The 17428-nt window shown below is 38.3% G+C and overlaps 1 protein-coding gene across 3 annotated transcripts in view; it reads left to right on the top strand.

The window, feature by feature from the left end:
- LOC126236240 (ATP-binding cassette sub-family C member 4-like) overlaps positions 1-17428 on the top strand; it is a 352061-nt gene that overhangs the window by 266892 nt on the left and 67741 nt on the right. For all 3 annotated transcript variants that reach the window (XM_049945384.1, XM_049945382.1, XM_049945383.1), the window contains one exon: positions 9983-10133. In XM_049945384.1, the coding sequence (XP_049801341.1) occupies positions 9983-10133 (151 nt within the window). The remainder of the gene's footprint in view (positions 1-9982; positions 10134-17428) is intronic.

Below are 17428 nucleotides of genomic sequence, written 5' to 3'. Positions count from 1 at the left end.
ATAGCCAGTTTTTTGTTCACCTGGAAACTGGATTGTAAAAAAAAACACAAGACCTGAGTTCCCAGTGAACAGAATAGGAGACAGTGCACATCAGATAATGGTTTCTACTTGCACTACATGCCCACATGTCCATAATTGGTGAGCATTCACTTTTTATTGTATGAGCTATTACCTCAGGTTAATTATATGTCTTAGGCTTTTAGCACTTTTTACCATGTGCTGTGATACATTTGTGGCATGAATAATAATAGCCTTTGCAGATACACATCTGTAAGTTGTTCCAGGGTCAGCCAATGTCTCAACAAGATCCAGAAACCTTCACTTCCTACAGTTCATTGCAAACTTAGGTCTTGTGCACACCTAGCCATTCATTTGTTGAAAATTATTTCCTGAGTAGGTTTAGGAAGGCATTTCTCATCCACATAAGATCCTTGTTTATTAGACATGCAAGGATGGTGAGAAATGCATGAAGTGCCAGTTTCACACTTTAGCATGAGTGTAAATTTCATTGCACAGTGAACAGTAAACAAAATTAACTTCTTTCCCATCACCATCCAATATAGACTTACATATAATCCAAACTGTACTTTTAAGATTCCTTTAGGCTGTGCAGTTATATATGCACCACTGATTAGTTTTTCTTTCACTTCCCTTTTTCTTGACATGCTCTTCTTCCTCTGCAAATCATGTTCAGCTTCCACACTCATTTTCTGCATTAGGAAAAAAATGGCAAAGTTGCAGCACTACACCCACTACATTTAAATGCAACACATCTTCTGGAAGGGGAACCATTTTCACTGTCATGCATACATGTTAAAGGCCTGAAGCAGATTTGCTACCGCAGTCAAATATGGCGTCATGAAATCAGCTGTTACAGTTTCTGATTTGGTCAGCACAAGTTTCTGATTTGGTCAGCACAATCACTATTTCTCTTCAATTAAATATTAGAAGCACAATGGCAGTCAGTGCTGCCACTAGTCCGTAAGCTGTTGCATGCCAGTGCTTGTGCATGGCACCGGCTAGTCCCTGAAGTGTTGCTGTGTACTGTGGGCTGTGCCTCTCTGCATGACTCTGCCGAGCCTGGAGCACACCAGTGATTGTTTACAGCACTGCTCGACCCGTGTGGTGATGTCAAGGGCTCGCTTCATCCTGAGACTCTTGTAGATCAGTGCTGCCACTGCCCGAGGGCCGGGCTTCTGTGCACAACTCTGATTAAGAAGCCTTTTCTGAAGGTGTTTATCCTGAGTGTGGCCATGTATGGAAGTGAAATGTGGATGATAAATTGCTTAGACAGAAGAGAGTAAAGCTTTTGTAACATGGTGCTGCAGAAGAATGCTGAAGATTGATTAGGTAGCTCACATAACTAATGGGGAGGTACTGAATAGAACTGATGAGAAAAGAAATTGTGCCACAACCTGACAAAAAGAAGGGATTGGTTAATAGGACACATTCTGAGACATCTATGGATCACCAATATAGTACTGGAGGACAGTGTGGGGAGTGAAAGTCCTAGAGAGAGACCAAGAGATGAATACAATAATCAAATTCAGAAGGACATAGGTTGCAGTAGTTATTTGGAGATGGATAGAGTAGCATGGAGAGTTGCATCAAACCAGCCTTTGGACTGAAAACCACAACAACAACAAATCCTCTCCTGTGGGTCCTGTCTCCTATACAGGAAGTATGGGCTCTGCCAATACTCATCCAACTGACTGTGGCTGAGTTATCCCCTCTTTTAACCAAAATATACTGTTAATCCATCACATTATAAACCAAGCTCAATAGTAGGATGAAAGCAAAGGTCATATCCATCACTGAGAAGGGTAACAGAAGTGATCCACAAAACCTTACATTCTTTACATCAATCTGTTGTAGAACCTGGGAGCATTTACTGAGCTCGAACATGGTGTGGTATTTTTAACAGAATGGCCATCTCTATGTCAACCAGTATGGATTCTGAAACTGTCAATCTTGTTAAACCCAACTTGCACTTTTCTCACATGACATCCTGAAAGCCACGGATTGAAGATGTTGAGCAGATTCAGTATTTCTTGATTTAAAACGACCATTTAACTCTGTATGAAACTACACTTATTGTTGAAAGTACAATCATGTGGGGTATCAAGTGAAATTTGTGACTGAGTTGAGGACTTCTTGGTAGGGAGTATGCAGCACGTCATCTTGGATGTATGGGGTACCAAGTGAAATTTGTGACTCTATTGAGTATTTCTTGGTAGGGAGCACGCAGTATGTTGTCTTGGATGGGGAGTCATCAGCAGTTGTAGAACTAACTTCCGGTGAGTCCAGAGAAATGAGTGGGGACCCTTTCTCTACATATTGTATGTCCATGACCTTGCATACAATATTAACAGTAACCACAGACTTTTTGCATGTATGCAGTTATTTAGAATGGCCTAGTATATGGAAAAAGCTGCACAAATAAACAGTCTACTCTTTATAAGATTTCAAAGTGATGCAAAGGTTAGCAAATTGATTTAAATGCTCAGAATTGTAAAATTGTTCACTATACAAAACAAAGAAACATAATATCCTATGACGGTAACGTCAGTGAGTTACTACTGGAATCAGTCAACTCATACAAATTGCTTGGTGTAACAGTTTGTAATGATATGAAATGGAATGACCACAAAGGCTATGTTTGTAGGTAAAACAGGTGGCTGACATCTGTTTATTGGAACATTGGGACAATCCTCAAAGGAGATTACTTACAACATACTGAAGTGAACCATCCTAGAATATTGCTAAGGTATGTGGGACCCATACCAAATAGGACTAACAAGACATATTGATTGTGTACAAGGAAGGGCAGCATGAATGGTCACAGGTTTGTTTGACCAATAGGAGATGTCAAAGAAACTGAACCGGCAGATCCTTGAAAATATAATCAAACTATCCTGAGAAAGAATACTTATGAAGTTTCAAGAACCAACTTTAAATGATGAATCTAAGAATATACTACAACTCTCTATGTATCACTCTCATAGAGATCATGCATCCTTCCTGCATTCTGTATGTGAATGGAACTGGAAGTCATAACAACTGGTGCAATGGTGAATACCATGCACATCATACAAGTTTTCAGAGTATTTATGCAAATATAGATTGATGTAAGTTATATGGATAAAAAAACTGAACACTACCAGAAGCATAAAAATTCCTTAGTCTACAAACAAACAAAAACAAGCTGCATAGAAAACATATAGATAGCATACCGAGACAAATGAACTGTCTCATTTATTACTATTTCTATTTATTTACATTTTGCATATTTGTTTCAGTCATTGTATACTTTTCTGGGGGGCTAAGAAAATTAATTTATTAGAAGCTTTCAGACTACAGAAAAAACTCGTTCAAACCACAATGGGAACTATAAAGAAACAATGCTGTAAATTTTTAAAAATTAAATGTAATGACCATTCTAAGTATGTGTACAACATGAAATAAATATCACACAAAGAAACACATGCCTTTTTAAGGGTAGTCACAAATCAAGTCACATGATACACAGTGATACACTGAAACCATATGTAAAAATTCCGTTTTACATTGATTCTAAGTTTATAAATAAAATCTGAATGCGGAAAAACACACACATGTGTAAAACACTGAAGGAGACCCAGAGAGATACTTAACTGCTATTAACATGTATAAGAATGCATATGTATAGCCATTTATAAATATAAGTATCTGTACGTATTATATGTACAGTTGTGTGAAGCATATTGCAGCCTTAGATATTGTTTTTACTCATAATCTTCTGATTGATGGGTGACCTAAATCTGTGATTATGTGAGCCTTATGAAATGGCATTCAAGATTTTATTTGATGTCTTAGATTTGATCTCCATGATTTGTTGGAAAAAATATCTTCCACGAAGGAAAAATAATCAGTAATGATTAATGAGTTGAGGATGATAGAGACAATGGATATCACTGCATTAAAAACTCAAAAGTGCACCCACGGTAAATGTAGTTTTTGTGTTAATCTTCCCAGTACCCACTCCTTCTAGCATGTTATTTTCAGAATGAACTTTTTAGGGTAATATTCTCAAGAGTTTCACAACTGTTTTACTGATAAGGCAAAATTGGAAAATGAAAAAATAGAGCTAAGGTTAGCTGTGCTAAGGAACACAGAAGGTCAATGAGAAATAATAAAGAGACCTCTGGTTAGGCAACTATTAGGTACACTTCATCATTAAATACCAGAAGATAACAAAGATGAGGTTTAAAAAATGAAAGAAATGAAGAATTGGTGGGATTTGTGGAAACGGATTAAATTTGACAGATATCGGAGGTTGGATTGTGAAAGAAGGGGAGGAAGATTGTATTATTCATGGATATAAGCTTGGAAAAGATATGAAACAGGAAAAAAAATCTGTAGGTCTGCAGTAAGCTCAAAGTACTCATGGAAATGTTATTATTATTGTGTTAACACTGACAACATCAGTTGCATGTAAATATGCTCAACAGTGGAATAAAACATTTGTATTTGTATTTGAAGATACAAAAAGATATGAGTTCCACTAACTCAGGGCTAAATAAAATATTTAGAACAGAGTTATGGGCATCAAAGAAGGCATATCTTTATTTATGAATGTGGATCACAAATTAATGATAATAAAGAATGATAATACATTAAAAACAACAAATGAAGTAAAGAAGAAGTGATATTGTGCCAGGTATGACACACAGAGATGAATTAGAAACTCTGGACTGATGACTGGTAAGTTATATCAGATAACTGAAGGCATATTGGTAGAAGAGGTAGTAAAGCATTAACACAAGACAACATAATTAAGTAATAAGAATATTTTCTGTTTACTTGTGAGCACAGTCTTGTAGTATTTCAGTAATGTTAACATTTTACTCCTTAACTATTTCCAATTCGTGGCAGGATGATACAGCAACCAGTGATAAATGTTTTGACGAGATGAAAGGCCTTGCTTACCCCATGAACCATGGACCTTGCCGTTGGTGGGGAGGCTTGCGTGCCTCAGCGATACAGATGGCCGTACCGTAGGTGCAACCACAATGGAGGGGTATCTGTGAGAGGCCAGACAAACATGTGGTTCCTGAAGAGGGGCAGCAGCCTTTTCAGTAGTTGCAGGGGCAACAGTCCGATGATTGACTGATCTGGCCTTGTAACATTAACCAAAATGGCCTTGCTGTGCTGGTACTGCGAACGGCTGAAAGCAAGGGGAAACTACAGCCATAATTTTTCCCGAGGACATGCAGCTTTACTGTATGATTAAATGATGATGGTGTCCTCTTGGGTAAAATATTCCGGAGGTAAAATAGTCCCCATTCGGATCTCCGGGCGGGGACTACTCAAGAGGACGTCGTTATCAGGAGAAAGAAAACTGGCATTCTACGGATCGGAGCGTGGAATGTCAGATCCCTTAATCGGGCAGGTAGGTTAGAAAATTTAGAAAGGGAAATGGATAGGTTAAAGTTAGATATAGTGGGAATTAGTGAAGTTCGGTGGCACGAGGAACAAGACTTTTGGTCAGGTGATTACAGGGTTATAAATACAAAATCAAATAGGGGTAATGCAGGAGTAGGTTTAATAATGAAAAAAAAAAAAAAAAAAATAGGAGTGCGGGTTAGCTACTACAAACAGCATAGTGAATGCATTATTGTGGCCAAGATAGACACAAAGCCCATGCCTACTACAGTAGTACAAGTTTATATGCCAACTAGCTCTGCAGATGATGAAGAAATTGATGAAATGTATGACGAGATAAAAGAAATTATTCAGATAGTGAAGGGAGATGAAAATTTAATAGTCATGGGTGACTGGAATTCGTCAGTAGGAAAAGGGAGAGAAGGAAACATAGTAGGTGAATATGGATTGGGGGGAAGAATTGAAAGAGGAAGCCGCCTTGTAGAATTTTGCACAGAGCATAACTTAATCATAGCTAACACTTGGTTCAAGAATCATAAAAGAAGGTTGTATACCTGGAAGAATCCTGGAGATACTAAAAGGTATCAGATAGATTATATAATAGTAAGACAGAGATTTAGGAACCAGGTTTTAAATTGTAAGACATTTCCAGGGGCAGATGTGGATTCTGACCACAATCTATTGGTTATGAACTGCAGATTGAAATTGAAGAAACTGCAAAAAGGTGGGAATTTAAGGAGATGGGACCTGGATAAACTGAAAGAACCAGAGGTTGTAGAGAGTTTCAGGGAGAGCATATGGGAACAATTGACAGGAATGGGGGAAAGAAATACAGTAGAAGAAGAATGGGTAGCTCTGAGGGATGAAGTAGTGAAGGCAGCAGAGGATCAAGTAGGTAAAAAGACGAGGGCTAATAGAAATCCTTGGGTAACAGAAGAAATATTGAATTTAATTGATGAAAGGAGAAAATATAAAAATGCAGTAAATGAAGCAGGCAAAAAGGAATACAAAGTCTCAAAAATGAGATTGACAGGAAGTGCAAAATGGCTAAGCAGGGATGGCTAGAGGACAAAAGTAAGGATGTAGAGGCTTGTCTCACTAGGGGTAAGATAGATACTGCCTACTGGAAAATTAAAGAGACCTTTGGAGGGAAGAGAACCACTTGTATGAATATCAAGAGCTCAGATGGCAACCCAGTTCTAAGCAAAGAAGGGAAGGCAGAAAGGTGGAAGGAGTATATAGAGGGTTTATACAAGGGCGATGTACTTGAGGACAATATTATGGAAATGGAAGAGGATGTAGATGAAGATGAAATGGGAGATAAGATACTGCGTGAAGAGTTTGACAGAGCACTGAAAGACCTGAGTCGAAACAAGGCCCCGGGAGTAGACAACATTCCATTAGAACTACTGATGGCCTTGGGAGAGCCAGTCATGACAAAACTCTACCATCTGGTGAGCAAGATGTATGAGACAGGCGAAATACCCACAGACTTCAAGAACAATATAATAATTCCAATCCCAAAGAAAGCAGGTGTTGACAGATGTGAAAATTACCGAACTATCAGTTTAATAAGTCACAGCTGCAAAATACTAATGCGAATTCTTTACAGACGAATGGAAAAACTGGTAGAAGCGGACCTCGGGGAAGATCAGTTTGGATTCCGTAGAAATGTTGGAACACGTGAGGCAATACTAACCTTACGACTTATCTTAGAAGAAAGATTAAGAAAAGGCAAACCTACGTTTCTAGCATTTGTAGACTTAGAGAAAGCTTTTACAATGTTAACTGGAATACTCTCTTTCAAATTCTGAAGGTGGCAGGGGTAAAATACAAGGAGCGAAAGGCTATTTACAATTTGTACAGAAACCAGATGGCAGTTATAAGAGTCGAGGTGCATGAAAGGGAAGCAGTGGTTGGGAAAGGAGTGAGACAGGGTTGTAGCCTCTCCCCGATGCTATTCAATCTCTATATTGAGAAAGCAGTAAAGGAAACAAAAGAAAAATTCGGAGTAGGTATTAAAATTCATGGAGAAGAAGTAAAAACTTTGAGGTTCGCCGATGACATTGTAATTCTGTCAGAGACAGCAAAGGACTTGGAAGAGCAGTTGAACGGAATGGACAGTGTCTTGAAAGGAGGATATAAGATGAACATCAACAAAAGCAAAACGAGGATAATGGAATGTAGTCAAATTAAATCGGGTGATGCTGAGGGGATTAGATTAGGAAATAAGACACTTAAAGTAGTAAAGGAGTTTTGCTATTTAGGGAGTAAATTAACTGATGATGGTCGAAGTAGAGAGGATATAAAATGTAGACTGGCAATGGCAAGGAAATCGTTTCTGAGGAAGAGAAATTTGTTAACATTGAGAATAGATTTAAGTGTCAGGAAGTCGTTTCTGAAAGTATTTGTATGGAGTGTAGCCATGTATGGAAGTGAAACATGAACGATAACCAGTTTGGACAAGAAGAGAATAGAAGCTTTTGAAATGTGGTGCTACAGAAGAATGCTGAAGATAAGGTGGGTAGATCTCGTAACTAATGAGGAGGTATTGAATAGGATTGGGGAGAAGAGAAGTTTGTGGCACAACATGACTAGAAGAAGGGATCGGTTGGTAGGACATGTTTTGAGGCATCAAGGGATCACAAATGTAGCATTGGAGGGCACCGTGGAGGGTAAAAATCGTAGAGGGAGACCAAGAGATGAATACACTAAGCAGATTCAAAAGGATGTAGGTTGCAGTAGGTACTGGGAGATGAAGAAGCTTGCACAGGATGGAGTAGCATGGAGAGCTGCATCAAACTAGTCTCAGGACTTGAAGACCACAACAACAACAACAACAACAACAAAAGGCCTTGGTTGCAATGCAAGTCTTGTTATTTTATGTCTTGCCAATATAAAATAATAAAGCTTGTCTTGCAGACAAGACTGTTTATCTCATCAAAAAGTTTTGCACTGGAAAGTTATTCAATTTAATAAAAGTCCAGGCACTTTTTTCCAAAATTATAATAATAATGAACACAGAGATTAAAAGTTGAGGACAACTGAACTGTTGTAAAACTACTGGACTTATCAATGGATCACTCATTATGAGTACGATTACATCCAGTGAAGTTGCTAGGCCTGTAATGGTAGGATACAATTGCCAGTATCACATCACATGACAACATACATGTTGCAAATATAAGGGCTGTCATGGACCACAACAGGCTCACTTGACAACCATATGACATTTACAGCAAGCTCTCATGTGGGTCTATATATGATGATCCTGCAGTACATGGTTTCCTCCTGGACTGTAATTTGGACTTCGGTGTTATCTAAAAACAATGTTTAGCTATTGCATGGATTTGCCTGTTTGCCCAATGTAGCACTGTCCTTGTTCACTATTCAACTGAGCATTGCATTTTTATGAACTGAGTGGGTGCACCGAAAATGTGGCTGGTAATTGAGTGTTTCCTGATCAAATTTATAGACAGTGGCCTCCAGCACTGTTGTGTGAGTTAGTAAGCAAACATTCACAGTACTGTATTGAACATAAGGTACTCACCGCCAGAAGCCTTTCGTTTTGTGTATTTCCAGATGAGTCAAGAATTATTCTTTTCTGTGATTTGATTGTAAATAAGTAAGTGGTGCTGAATAAAATATGTGTTGTTGAAGAATTGGACTTCTAAGTGAAGTAATATTCTGAATGGTTAGTTAAATAAACCTACTGCCTAGAGGAAGGTAATATAGTTTTAAATACAGGCAAAAGTATCAAAAGAAGTGTACACACTTTTTAAAGAAGTACATATAAATACAAGATTTTGACTAGTTTTCTTTGTGTGGCAATCATTTGCAGCAAGCAAAATTTACAAAACAAAGATAAAATTCTCTTTCAATAACGAAAAAAGTTATAAGATAGCTGACAATATAATGTTTTCAGCCACATAGTACAGTTCTTGAAGAGACCACAAAGATAAAATTAGCTCAATCATGCACAGGCAAATGAAATCATTCTTCCCGTTCTCTACCTTTGAACGCAACGGAAAGACTGCTCCATGTGTAATACAATAATGTGTATCTGCTATAATCCATGTAACAGTGGTTTGTACGGTATAGAAATAAACATTAGTTTATTTGCAGGTCACCAATTCCAGTAACAAATATCTTACCAGTTAAATCTTTAACACTGTTGAGTAATATGTTAAAAACTGAAAATAATGCATACATGCAAGTTTTATTTCCTTTTTTGTTCCAGTAGTACTATAATGAGAATTACCTTAAGTGTGAATGATAATCCATCCAGTTAACCTACACAAAAGTGTTGATATGACACAGACATTTTAGAAAGATATTTTTCATGCTCTTAATATTTTTGTGAAACTTCGTAAGAGAGAGACAGATAACTGAGAGCTCCTCTGATCATCCACCCATTCTTTACATGTAACTGAAATAACTCTTTTACTTATTTTACTACTTGAGCTGCTGTATGATTGTCTCTTTGTCCCATTTTACTGTTTGTAATTATGTCACATGATATTCATTTCTCTGACTGTATTTCTCATGTAAATTCTAGATCATTATGAGTGTGCTCGGATCACTGGTCATAGCAGTGGCTGTCAACTGGGTGTATCTTATCCCTATTATTGTTATGGGCTTTATCCTTTGGTTTGTGAGAAAAATTTACCTGAGGTCTTCGATGAACATTAAGCGACTGGAAGGAATGAGTAAGTAAGATAAACTATATAATGATTTTCATATTAGAGGCAACAATTTTTCATAGCTGGAATTCATATTTAATTTATCATCATCATTGTAATCTTGGAGCAATAACTGCATTGTTAATATGTTTGGAAACAATTGGGCCACAGCAGTAATGAGCAAGTTCTGGAAATTTTGCATCTGATTTTAAATACATTTCTCTCACTAGTTCCCATACACAATGATTTCACAGTACTACAACATTAATAGAAACTAATTCGGGGAATGTAATGAAAAACAGAAGTTCCACACAAAGACCAGTAACTAAAACTAAAAGCCTTATAGCTACCCTAGAGGTCTACAATTAATTTTAATTTGCTTCTTGGAATCGCAGACTTAAGTAATTATCTTTTACAGTTTTTGTCTTCTTAAATTTCCTGCTATATGGATTAGTTACGTCCCATAGTGCTCAGAGCCATTTTGATTCCGTAGAAATGTTGGAACACGGGAGGCAATACAGACCCTATGACTTATCTTAGAAGACAGATTAAAGAAAGGCAAACCCATGTTTCTAGCATTTGTAGACTTAGAGAAAGCTTTTGAAAAAGTTGACTGGGATACTCTCTTTCAATTTCTGAAGGTGAAAGGGGTGAAATACTGGGAGCAAAAGGCTATTTACAATTTGTACAGTAACCAGATGGCAGTTATAAGAGTTGAGGGGCATGAAAAGGAAGCAGTGGTTGGGAAGGGAGTGAGACAGGGTTGTAGCCTATCTTCAGTGTTATTCAATAAAGGAAACAAAAGAAAAATTCAGAGAAGGAATTAAAATTCATGGAGAAGAAATAAAAACTTTGGGGTTTGCTGATGAAATTGTAATCCTGTCAGAGACAGCAAAGTACCTGGAAGAGCAGTTGAATGGAATGGACAGCATCTTGAAATGATAATATAAGATGAACATCAACAAAATGAAAATGAGGGTAATGTAATGTAGTCGAATTAAATCGGGTGGTGCTAAGGAAATTAGATTAGGAAATGAGACACTCAAAGTAGTAGAAGAGTTTACCTATGTGGGGAGAAAATAAATGATGATGGTTGAAGTAGAGAGGGTATAAAACATAGACTGGCAATGGAAAAGAAAGCTTTTCTGAAGAAGAGAAATTTGTTAACATCGAGTATAGATTTAAGTGCCAGGAAGTCAAAGTCATTTGTATGGAGTATAGCCACGTATGGAAGTGAAACATGCACGATAAATAGTTTAGACAAGAAGAGAACAGAAGATTTTGAAATTTGGTGCTGTAGAAGAATGCTGAAGATTAGATGGGTAGATCACGTAATGAGGAGGTACTGAATAGAATTGGGAGGAAGAGAAATTTGTGGCACAACTTGACTAGAAGAAGGGATCGGTTGGTGGGACATGTGTTGAGGTATCAAGGGATCACCAATTTAGTATTAGAGGGCAGTGTGGAGGGTAAAAATCGTAGAGGGAGACCAAGACATGAATTCACTAAGCAGATTCAGAAGGATGTAGGTTGCAGTAGGTACTGGGAGATGAATAAGCTTGCACAGGATAGAGTAGCGTGGGGAGCTGCATCAAACCAGTCTCTGGAATGACGACCACAACAACAGCAACAGGAATTAGTACTGTTTACTGCTTCACAGGAGCAACCGAGCTCAAATCTCTTTTGTACAATTCTGCTATGGATTTTTTAATGGTTACTTAAATATGTTCACATATCCTAGGGTAGTTTGTTCAGCAACTATAATTCCAGTCAACCATCAATATTTTCCTTAAGTACAGAAGAAATATTGCTCTGTCAATGGTCTCCTTGTAGTTCTTTTTCCTCTCCCCGTAGAGTTAATTTTTGGGCACCATGGGCCCACAGTATAGCAGTGTTGGCAGGGGCAGTTGCACCTCTAGGAGCAGCAACAAAATCTGCAGCAGGAGCAGACACAAGATCTACTCTAACACAATTTGAAATAGACCACTCTCACTCCCATGCGGGCAGTGGGCTAGGTGCCTGCAAAGAAGCCTCACTCTTCGCCATCCTCTACACCATTCGTCAGCTTTGACAAGTCTGTAGAAAACTAAGAGAATGATTTGTAAGAAGTTGTACAAAATCACACAAAATTGGAGGCCCTTCACCCAGCCTAAAAACTTAATTTTGAGTAATTGTCAGTTGCTCCCACAGTGTTTTGGACATCATACCTTAGTGGTGGTGATATCATTACAATTTAACCAGCACTACAAGTGACCCCAGCAGTCACATGTGACCTGGATTACTGACTTACAAGGTATCTCACAATTATGTTGGTTTGAGAATCCCCAATGTGCTACATTGTATGTGGACTCATTATTCAGAGATATGAGTGTCTAATTAGCACTTGATCCCCAGGTCTAAACTAAGGTATTGGTCCCATCCGACCCCTCTCAGCCAAAATTGCCCAGACTGCTGAATCATATGAACTTACAGCAGTGGCAACAAGTACACTTTCTGACAAATGACAGGTAGTGAAGTTATATACACATGGCAAACAGGCCCCAGTGGCCCATGGGCTTGGCCAGGTGACCTTGCCTTCTGCTCAGCTGCTGTGTGATGATGACTTTGGTGATTGTCACAACAAAATTCAAGAAAGGTAGCATGAGTAATCCACTAAATTACAGGCCCATATCATTAACGTCAATTTGCAGAAGGATTCTGGAATGTATATTGTGTTTGAACATTATGAATTACTGTGAAGAGAATAGTCTACTGGCACATCGTCAACACGGATTAAGAAAATGTCGTTCTTGTGAAACATAATGAGTCCTTTACTCACAGGAAGTGTTGAATGCTGTTGAAGGGATTGCAAATTGATTATGTAGTTTCTAACTGTTTTGGTGACAATAGAAGTGGTGCAAAACTGGATTGCAAACTTCACACTTCTCTTACTACAGTAGACTTACTTGAAGCATTTAGCTGATCCTCTTCTCTGGATATGCGGCTACGACAATCTCCACAACTTCTTCACCAAAGAAATAATGCTGGTTAGAGGAATTAAAGAAGACACTCTCTCACTTGAAATAATTTGATACTCACATAATATTTTGGGTTCAGTTCTATTTTCATTTCCACAAGTTTCACATAAACATTCAAACTCTTGCAAGTCAACTACACTGATAACCTTTAGATGCAATTAAATATAATCAAAATTGTCTGGTTTTAACAACCAAATAATTTATAAACGTCACATGCATATTGCTTCATTCAGAGCTAAGACATGAAGTAAGTTAAAAGTCTATGGTCAATTGTTCATTCTTCTTTTTCTACAATAATCATGTTCACTAACACATCAAAGAGTACTACTTAATTATTCTTTGTGCATTTCATCATGGCTTCTGTGGTGCTTGTGGCAAATACTTGTCAGCGCTGCTTGTCTGATGCAGCTCCTGTCTTTCCATGATAAATGTCAATCCTGAACACACAGACATGTATTGCACAGTAAATAGGCTCTCTCTCACACTCATCTTCAAAATATCGCATGTTCAAGGTGGCAGAATGTCAAGCAGTTCCAGAATTTAAGTGTAAATTCTAGAAGCACTTCAAGTTCTAGATTTCCAGAATGCTTTTGACATTGTGCCTCACAAGCAGATTGTAGTCAAATTGTGTGCTTATGGAATAACATCTCACTTATGTGACTTTATTCATTATTTCCTGTCAGAGAGGTCCCAGTGCATAGTAATTGACAGAAAGTCATTTTGTAAAACAGAAGTGATTTCTGGTATTCTCCAGGGTAGCATTGTTCTGCATAAATGTTTAGGGGAAAATCTGAGCAGCCATCTTAGGTTGTTCGCAGATGATGCTGTGCTGCCATTTATCATCTACCGTATTTACTCGAATCTAAGCCGCACTTTTTTCTGGTTTTTGTAATCCAAAAAACCACCTGCGGCTTAGAATCGAGTGCAAAGCCAGCGGAAATTCTGAAAAAAGTTGGTGGGTGCCGCCACAACTTACTTCTGCCGTCGAATATATGTAGCGCTACACAGGCATGCTTTGTAGGCACAAAGATAAATACTCACGCCAAAACCTCTGCGTCAGTAAATAAATTAAAAAAAAAAAAAAAGGTGGAAGACGAGCTATTTTCAATGTACTACAGAAATCTGACTGGCAAGACTGTTTGGGATGTTTGTCAATATGGCCAACTCTACGTTCTGAATTTTTTCCTATCTGTGAGGAGAGATGGTTGCTATAATAGGAACTTTTATAAATTGTGAATCACGTGCAGTAGTCTCATCACCATAAGAATAATACGCATATAAACATTTTGCCATGTATTGTTTCATGTTTGCTGCTATCTCATTTAAATCCGGTCTGTCTAATAAACTACGAAACTAGAGTGAGACAACAGCAAACGCGGAAGAATATACATATCATGTCATGTTTATATTCGTATTATTCTTATGCTTAATAGTGATACAGTCAGAAATGAAGCATGGCAATTGACTAGATTTTTAAATCTAAGATGACTCTAATTTCTGTGTAGAATGTAATGTACTAAAGAGGCGCCTGCAAAGATTTTCAAACGGAGAAAAATTTTCGCTAAACTCTCGTTCAGAACATCTTCTATCATACACAGTCGATTATTTGGTTCTTGTTGATCATTATCAAAGAAAGCAGCAGTGTAAGTAACAACAAATAACAGTTTCTTGCCATTGTTTCGCTAATGAGACGATTCCTCTCTTTTTTTTTAAAAAAAAAGAAAAAGCGGCGGTAGCGCACACAAAAGCAAGCCATGCCGCGAGAGGCGACAAGCCGTAAACAAGCACTATCAGAATGCGACAAACAATGCATGACACAGTACAGTAACGCATTTTCAGCTTAGAGTGACGTAAACACCTTTAACAAAGAAAACTGCGCTTATCAGATCAAAGAAAAATAAGCTATCAATTCAAACCAGACGAAGCACGTGGAAAAGGAAGGGTACCCGTATAAATACGGACAGAGCGCCTGAGGCATAGCAATGGCTACCTGGTAAAGCTTAACTGCTAACTTACGACTTGAACTGAACTACTGTAGCTGTATCGTCATTCGACCTAAATTGTGTCTCATATTACAATGGACCAACTTTGTTTCGATTTGGAGATGCGGCTTATAATTTTTCTCTCCCCTTGCATTTCGAGTCTCAAATTTCAGGTGCGACTTAGATTCTGGAAAATATTTTTTCCTTGATTTCGAGTCTCATTTTTCAGGTGCGGCTTAGATTCGAGTGCGGCTTAGATTCGAGTAAATACGGTAGTCATCAGAAGATCAAAACAAACTGCAAAATGATTTAGAAAAGATATCTGTATGGTGCAAAAATTAACAATTGACCCTAAATGATGAAAAGTGTAAGCCCATCCACATGAGTGCTAAAAGGAATCTGTTAAACTTCAGTTACACAATACATCAGTTAAATCTAAAGGCCATAAATTTAACTAAATACCTAGGAATTACAATTACAAACACCTTAAATTGGAAAGAAAATGGGGAAGGTGAACCAAAGACTGTGTTTTATTGGCAGATCTACTAAAGAGACTGCCGACACTAGGCTTGTCTGTCCACTTTTGGAGTACTGCTGCATGGTATGGGATGCTTACCAGATAGGATTAATGGAGTATATTGAGCAGATCCAAAGAAGACCAGCATGTTTTGTGATATTGAGATATAGGGAAGAGCGAGTCATGAACATGGTACAGCATTTTCGGTGGACAAAACAAAGGTATTTTATTGTTGCAGCAGAATTTCTCATGAAATAACTATCACCAACTTTCTCCTTCAAATACGAAAATATTTTGTTGATGCTGACTTACATAGGAAGAAATGATCATCATGATAAAATAAGGGAAATCAGAGCTCACACAGAAAGGTATAGGTGTTCAATTTTTTCATGTACTGTTTGAGACTGGAATAATGGAGAATTATTGTGAAGGTTGTGCAATGAACCCACTGCCAGTGTGATTTGCAGAGTATCTGTGTACATGTAGATGTAAATCCCCACTCACGACACATTTCAGGCACTTGGTGTCAGTCTCATTCTGTGGCTGTTTCTGCTCAATAGGCAGGTTAGGAGTCCTGCCTCAATTGCCATGTGATACATAATGTATGTCAAAAACTAGGCCAGCTGGCATCATTCTGTGACAGTCAGTGAGCTGCAGGATGACTGTCAAAGGCCCAATTGTTTTCCCTGGATACAGGGGCTGTCTCCAATACCCCACAAGCATCATCCCAGTGTATTCTGCCAACACTGGTCATGAATGAGCAACTGATTGAGTTTCAGGTAGATATGGAAGCAACAGTCAACCTCATGAACTTACACAGGTACAGGCTCTTGGGCCATCTTGTGTTTGCAATGGTCACTATATCAAGTTGTGCCTTAAAGTAAACAGTGTATTCCATTGAGGGGGCAGTACTCTGTCTAAGCATATGGTAAGAATGGAGCAGCTCCTTGTATTGTGAAGGTTAATTCATCACTGGCACAAAACATTTTTGGGTTAGTAGCCTTTTCTATTTTTGGCTTCCAGATGGTGTACAAAGTACATTCACTGTCTCAGTCGGTGCCCTTTCAAGATTTGGACTCTTTACTATGATTGTACGACTGGCTGTTTGCAAATACTTTGGGTCAGGTAGAAGATGTCAATGCACACGATCCATTAAGTCCATGCACAATAAGGTCAAGGCTGAGTTGCAGTGTTGGCAGGTTCTCGGTGACATTTCTCCAATTTTGTCAAGTCAATGAACCACTCCTTTGCTGGTAATTCAGAAGCTACATTGTGGGACACACTTTTGCAGTGATTTTAAACTGATGGTCAGTATGCACTGTATTGTGAACATCTAACCAATTCAACAGCCAGAGGAGATGTTGGTGAAATTGATAGGAGGCCAATATTTTTCAAGCATCAACTTGCATCACATGCTGTATGCCTGCTGTTGCTACTGGATGCTTGTTTCTGAAGTTTCTTTCTGCTGAACTCCCCAGCTGGGCTTCATCAGTTTAACTAACTGCTCTTTGGAATTTCATCTGCACCAGGAATTTGCTGATGGTATTTGGAGCAGTGGATTCAGGACATTGCCTGTTGCATCTGCTACCTTGAACTCATCTGGGTCACATGCTCCACACAAGAGGAGCATTTATGAAACATGAAGGCAGTCTTTCAATGCATTCTGGACAGTGGCTTTTGTTGCAAATTGAAAAAAAAAATGCAGTTTTTTTTTTTTCTCCAAAGGCTTTTCTTAGGAACGATGGCCTCATACCCACAGATGAGCATATCAGAGCTATCTTCAACCTGCCAATGACCGGGAACCTG

The sequence above is a fragment of the Schistocerca nitens genome, chromosome 2, assembly GCF_023898315.1.
Source record: "Schistocerca nitens isolate TAMUIC-IGC-003100 chromosome 2, iqSchNite1.1, whole genome shotgun sequence".
In the NCBI taxonomy this organism is placed as follows: Eukaryota; Metazoa; Arthropoda; class Insecta; order Orthoptera; family Acrididae; genus Schistocerca; species Schistocerca nitens.
This window is presented reverse-complemented; position numbering and strand designations above follow the sequence as displayed.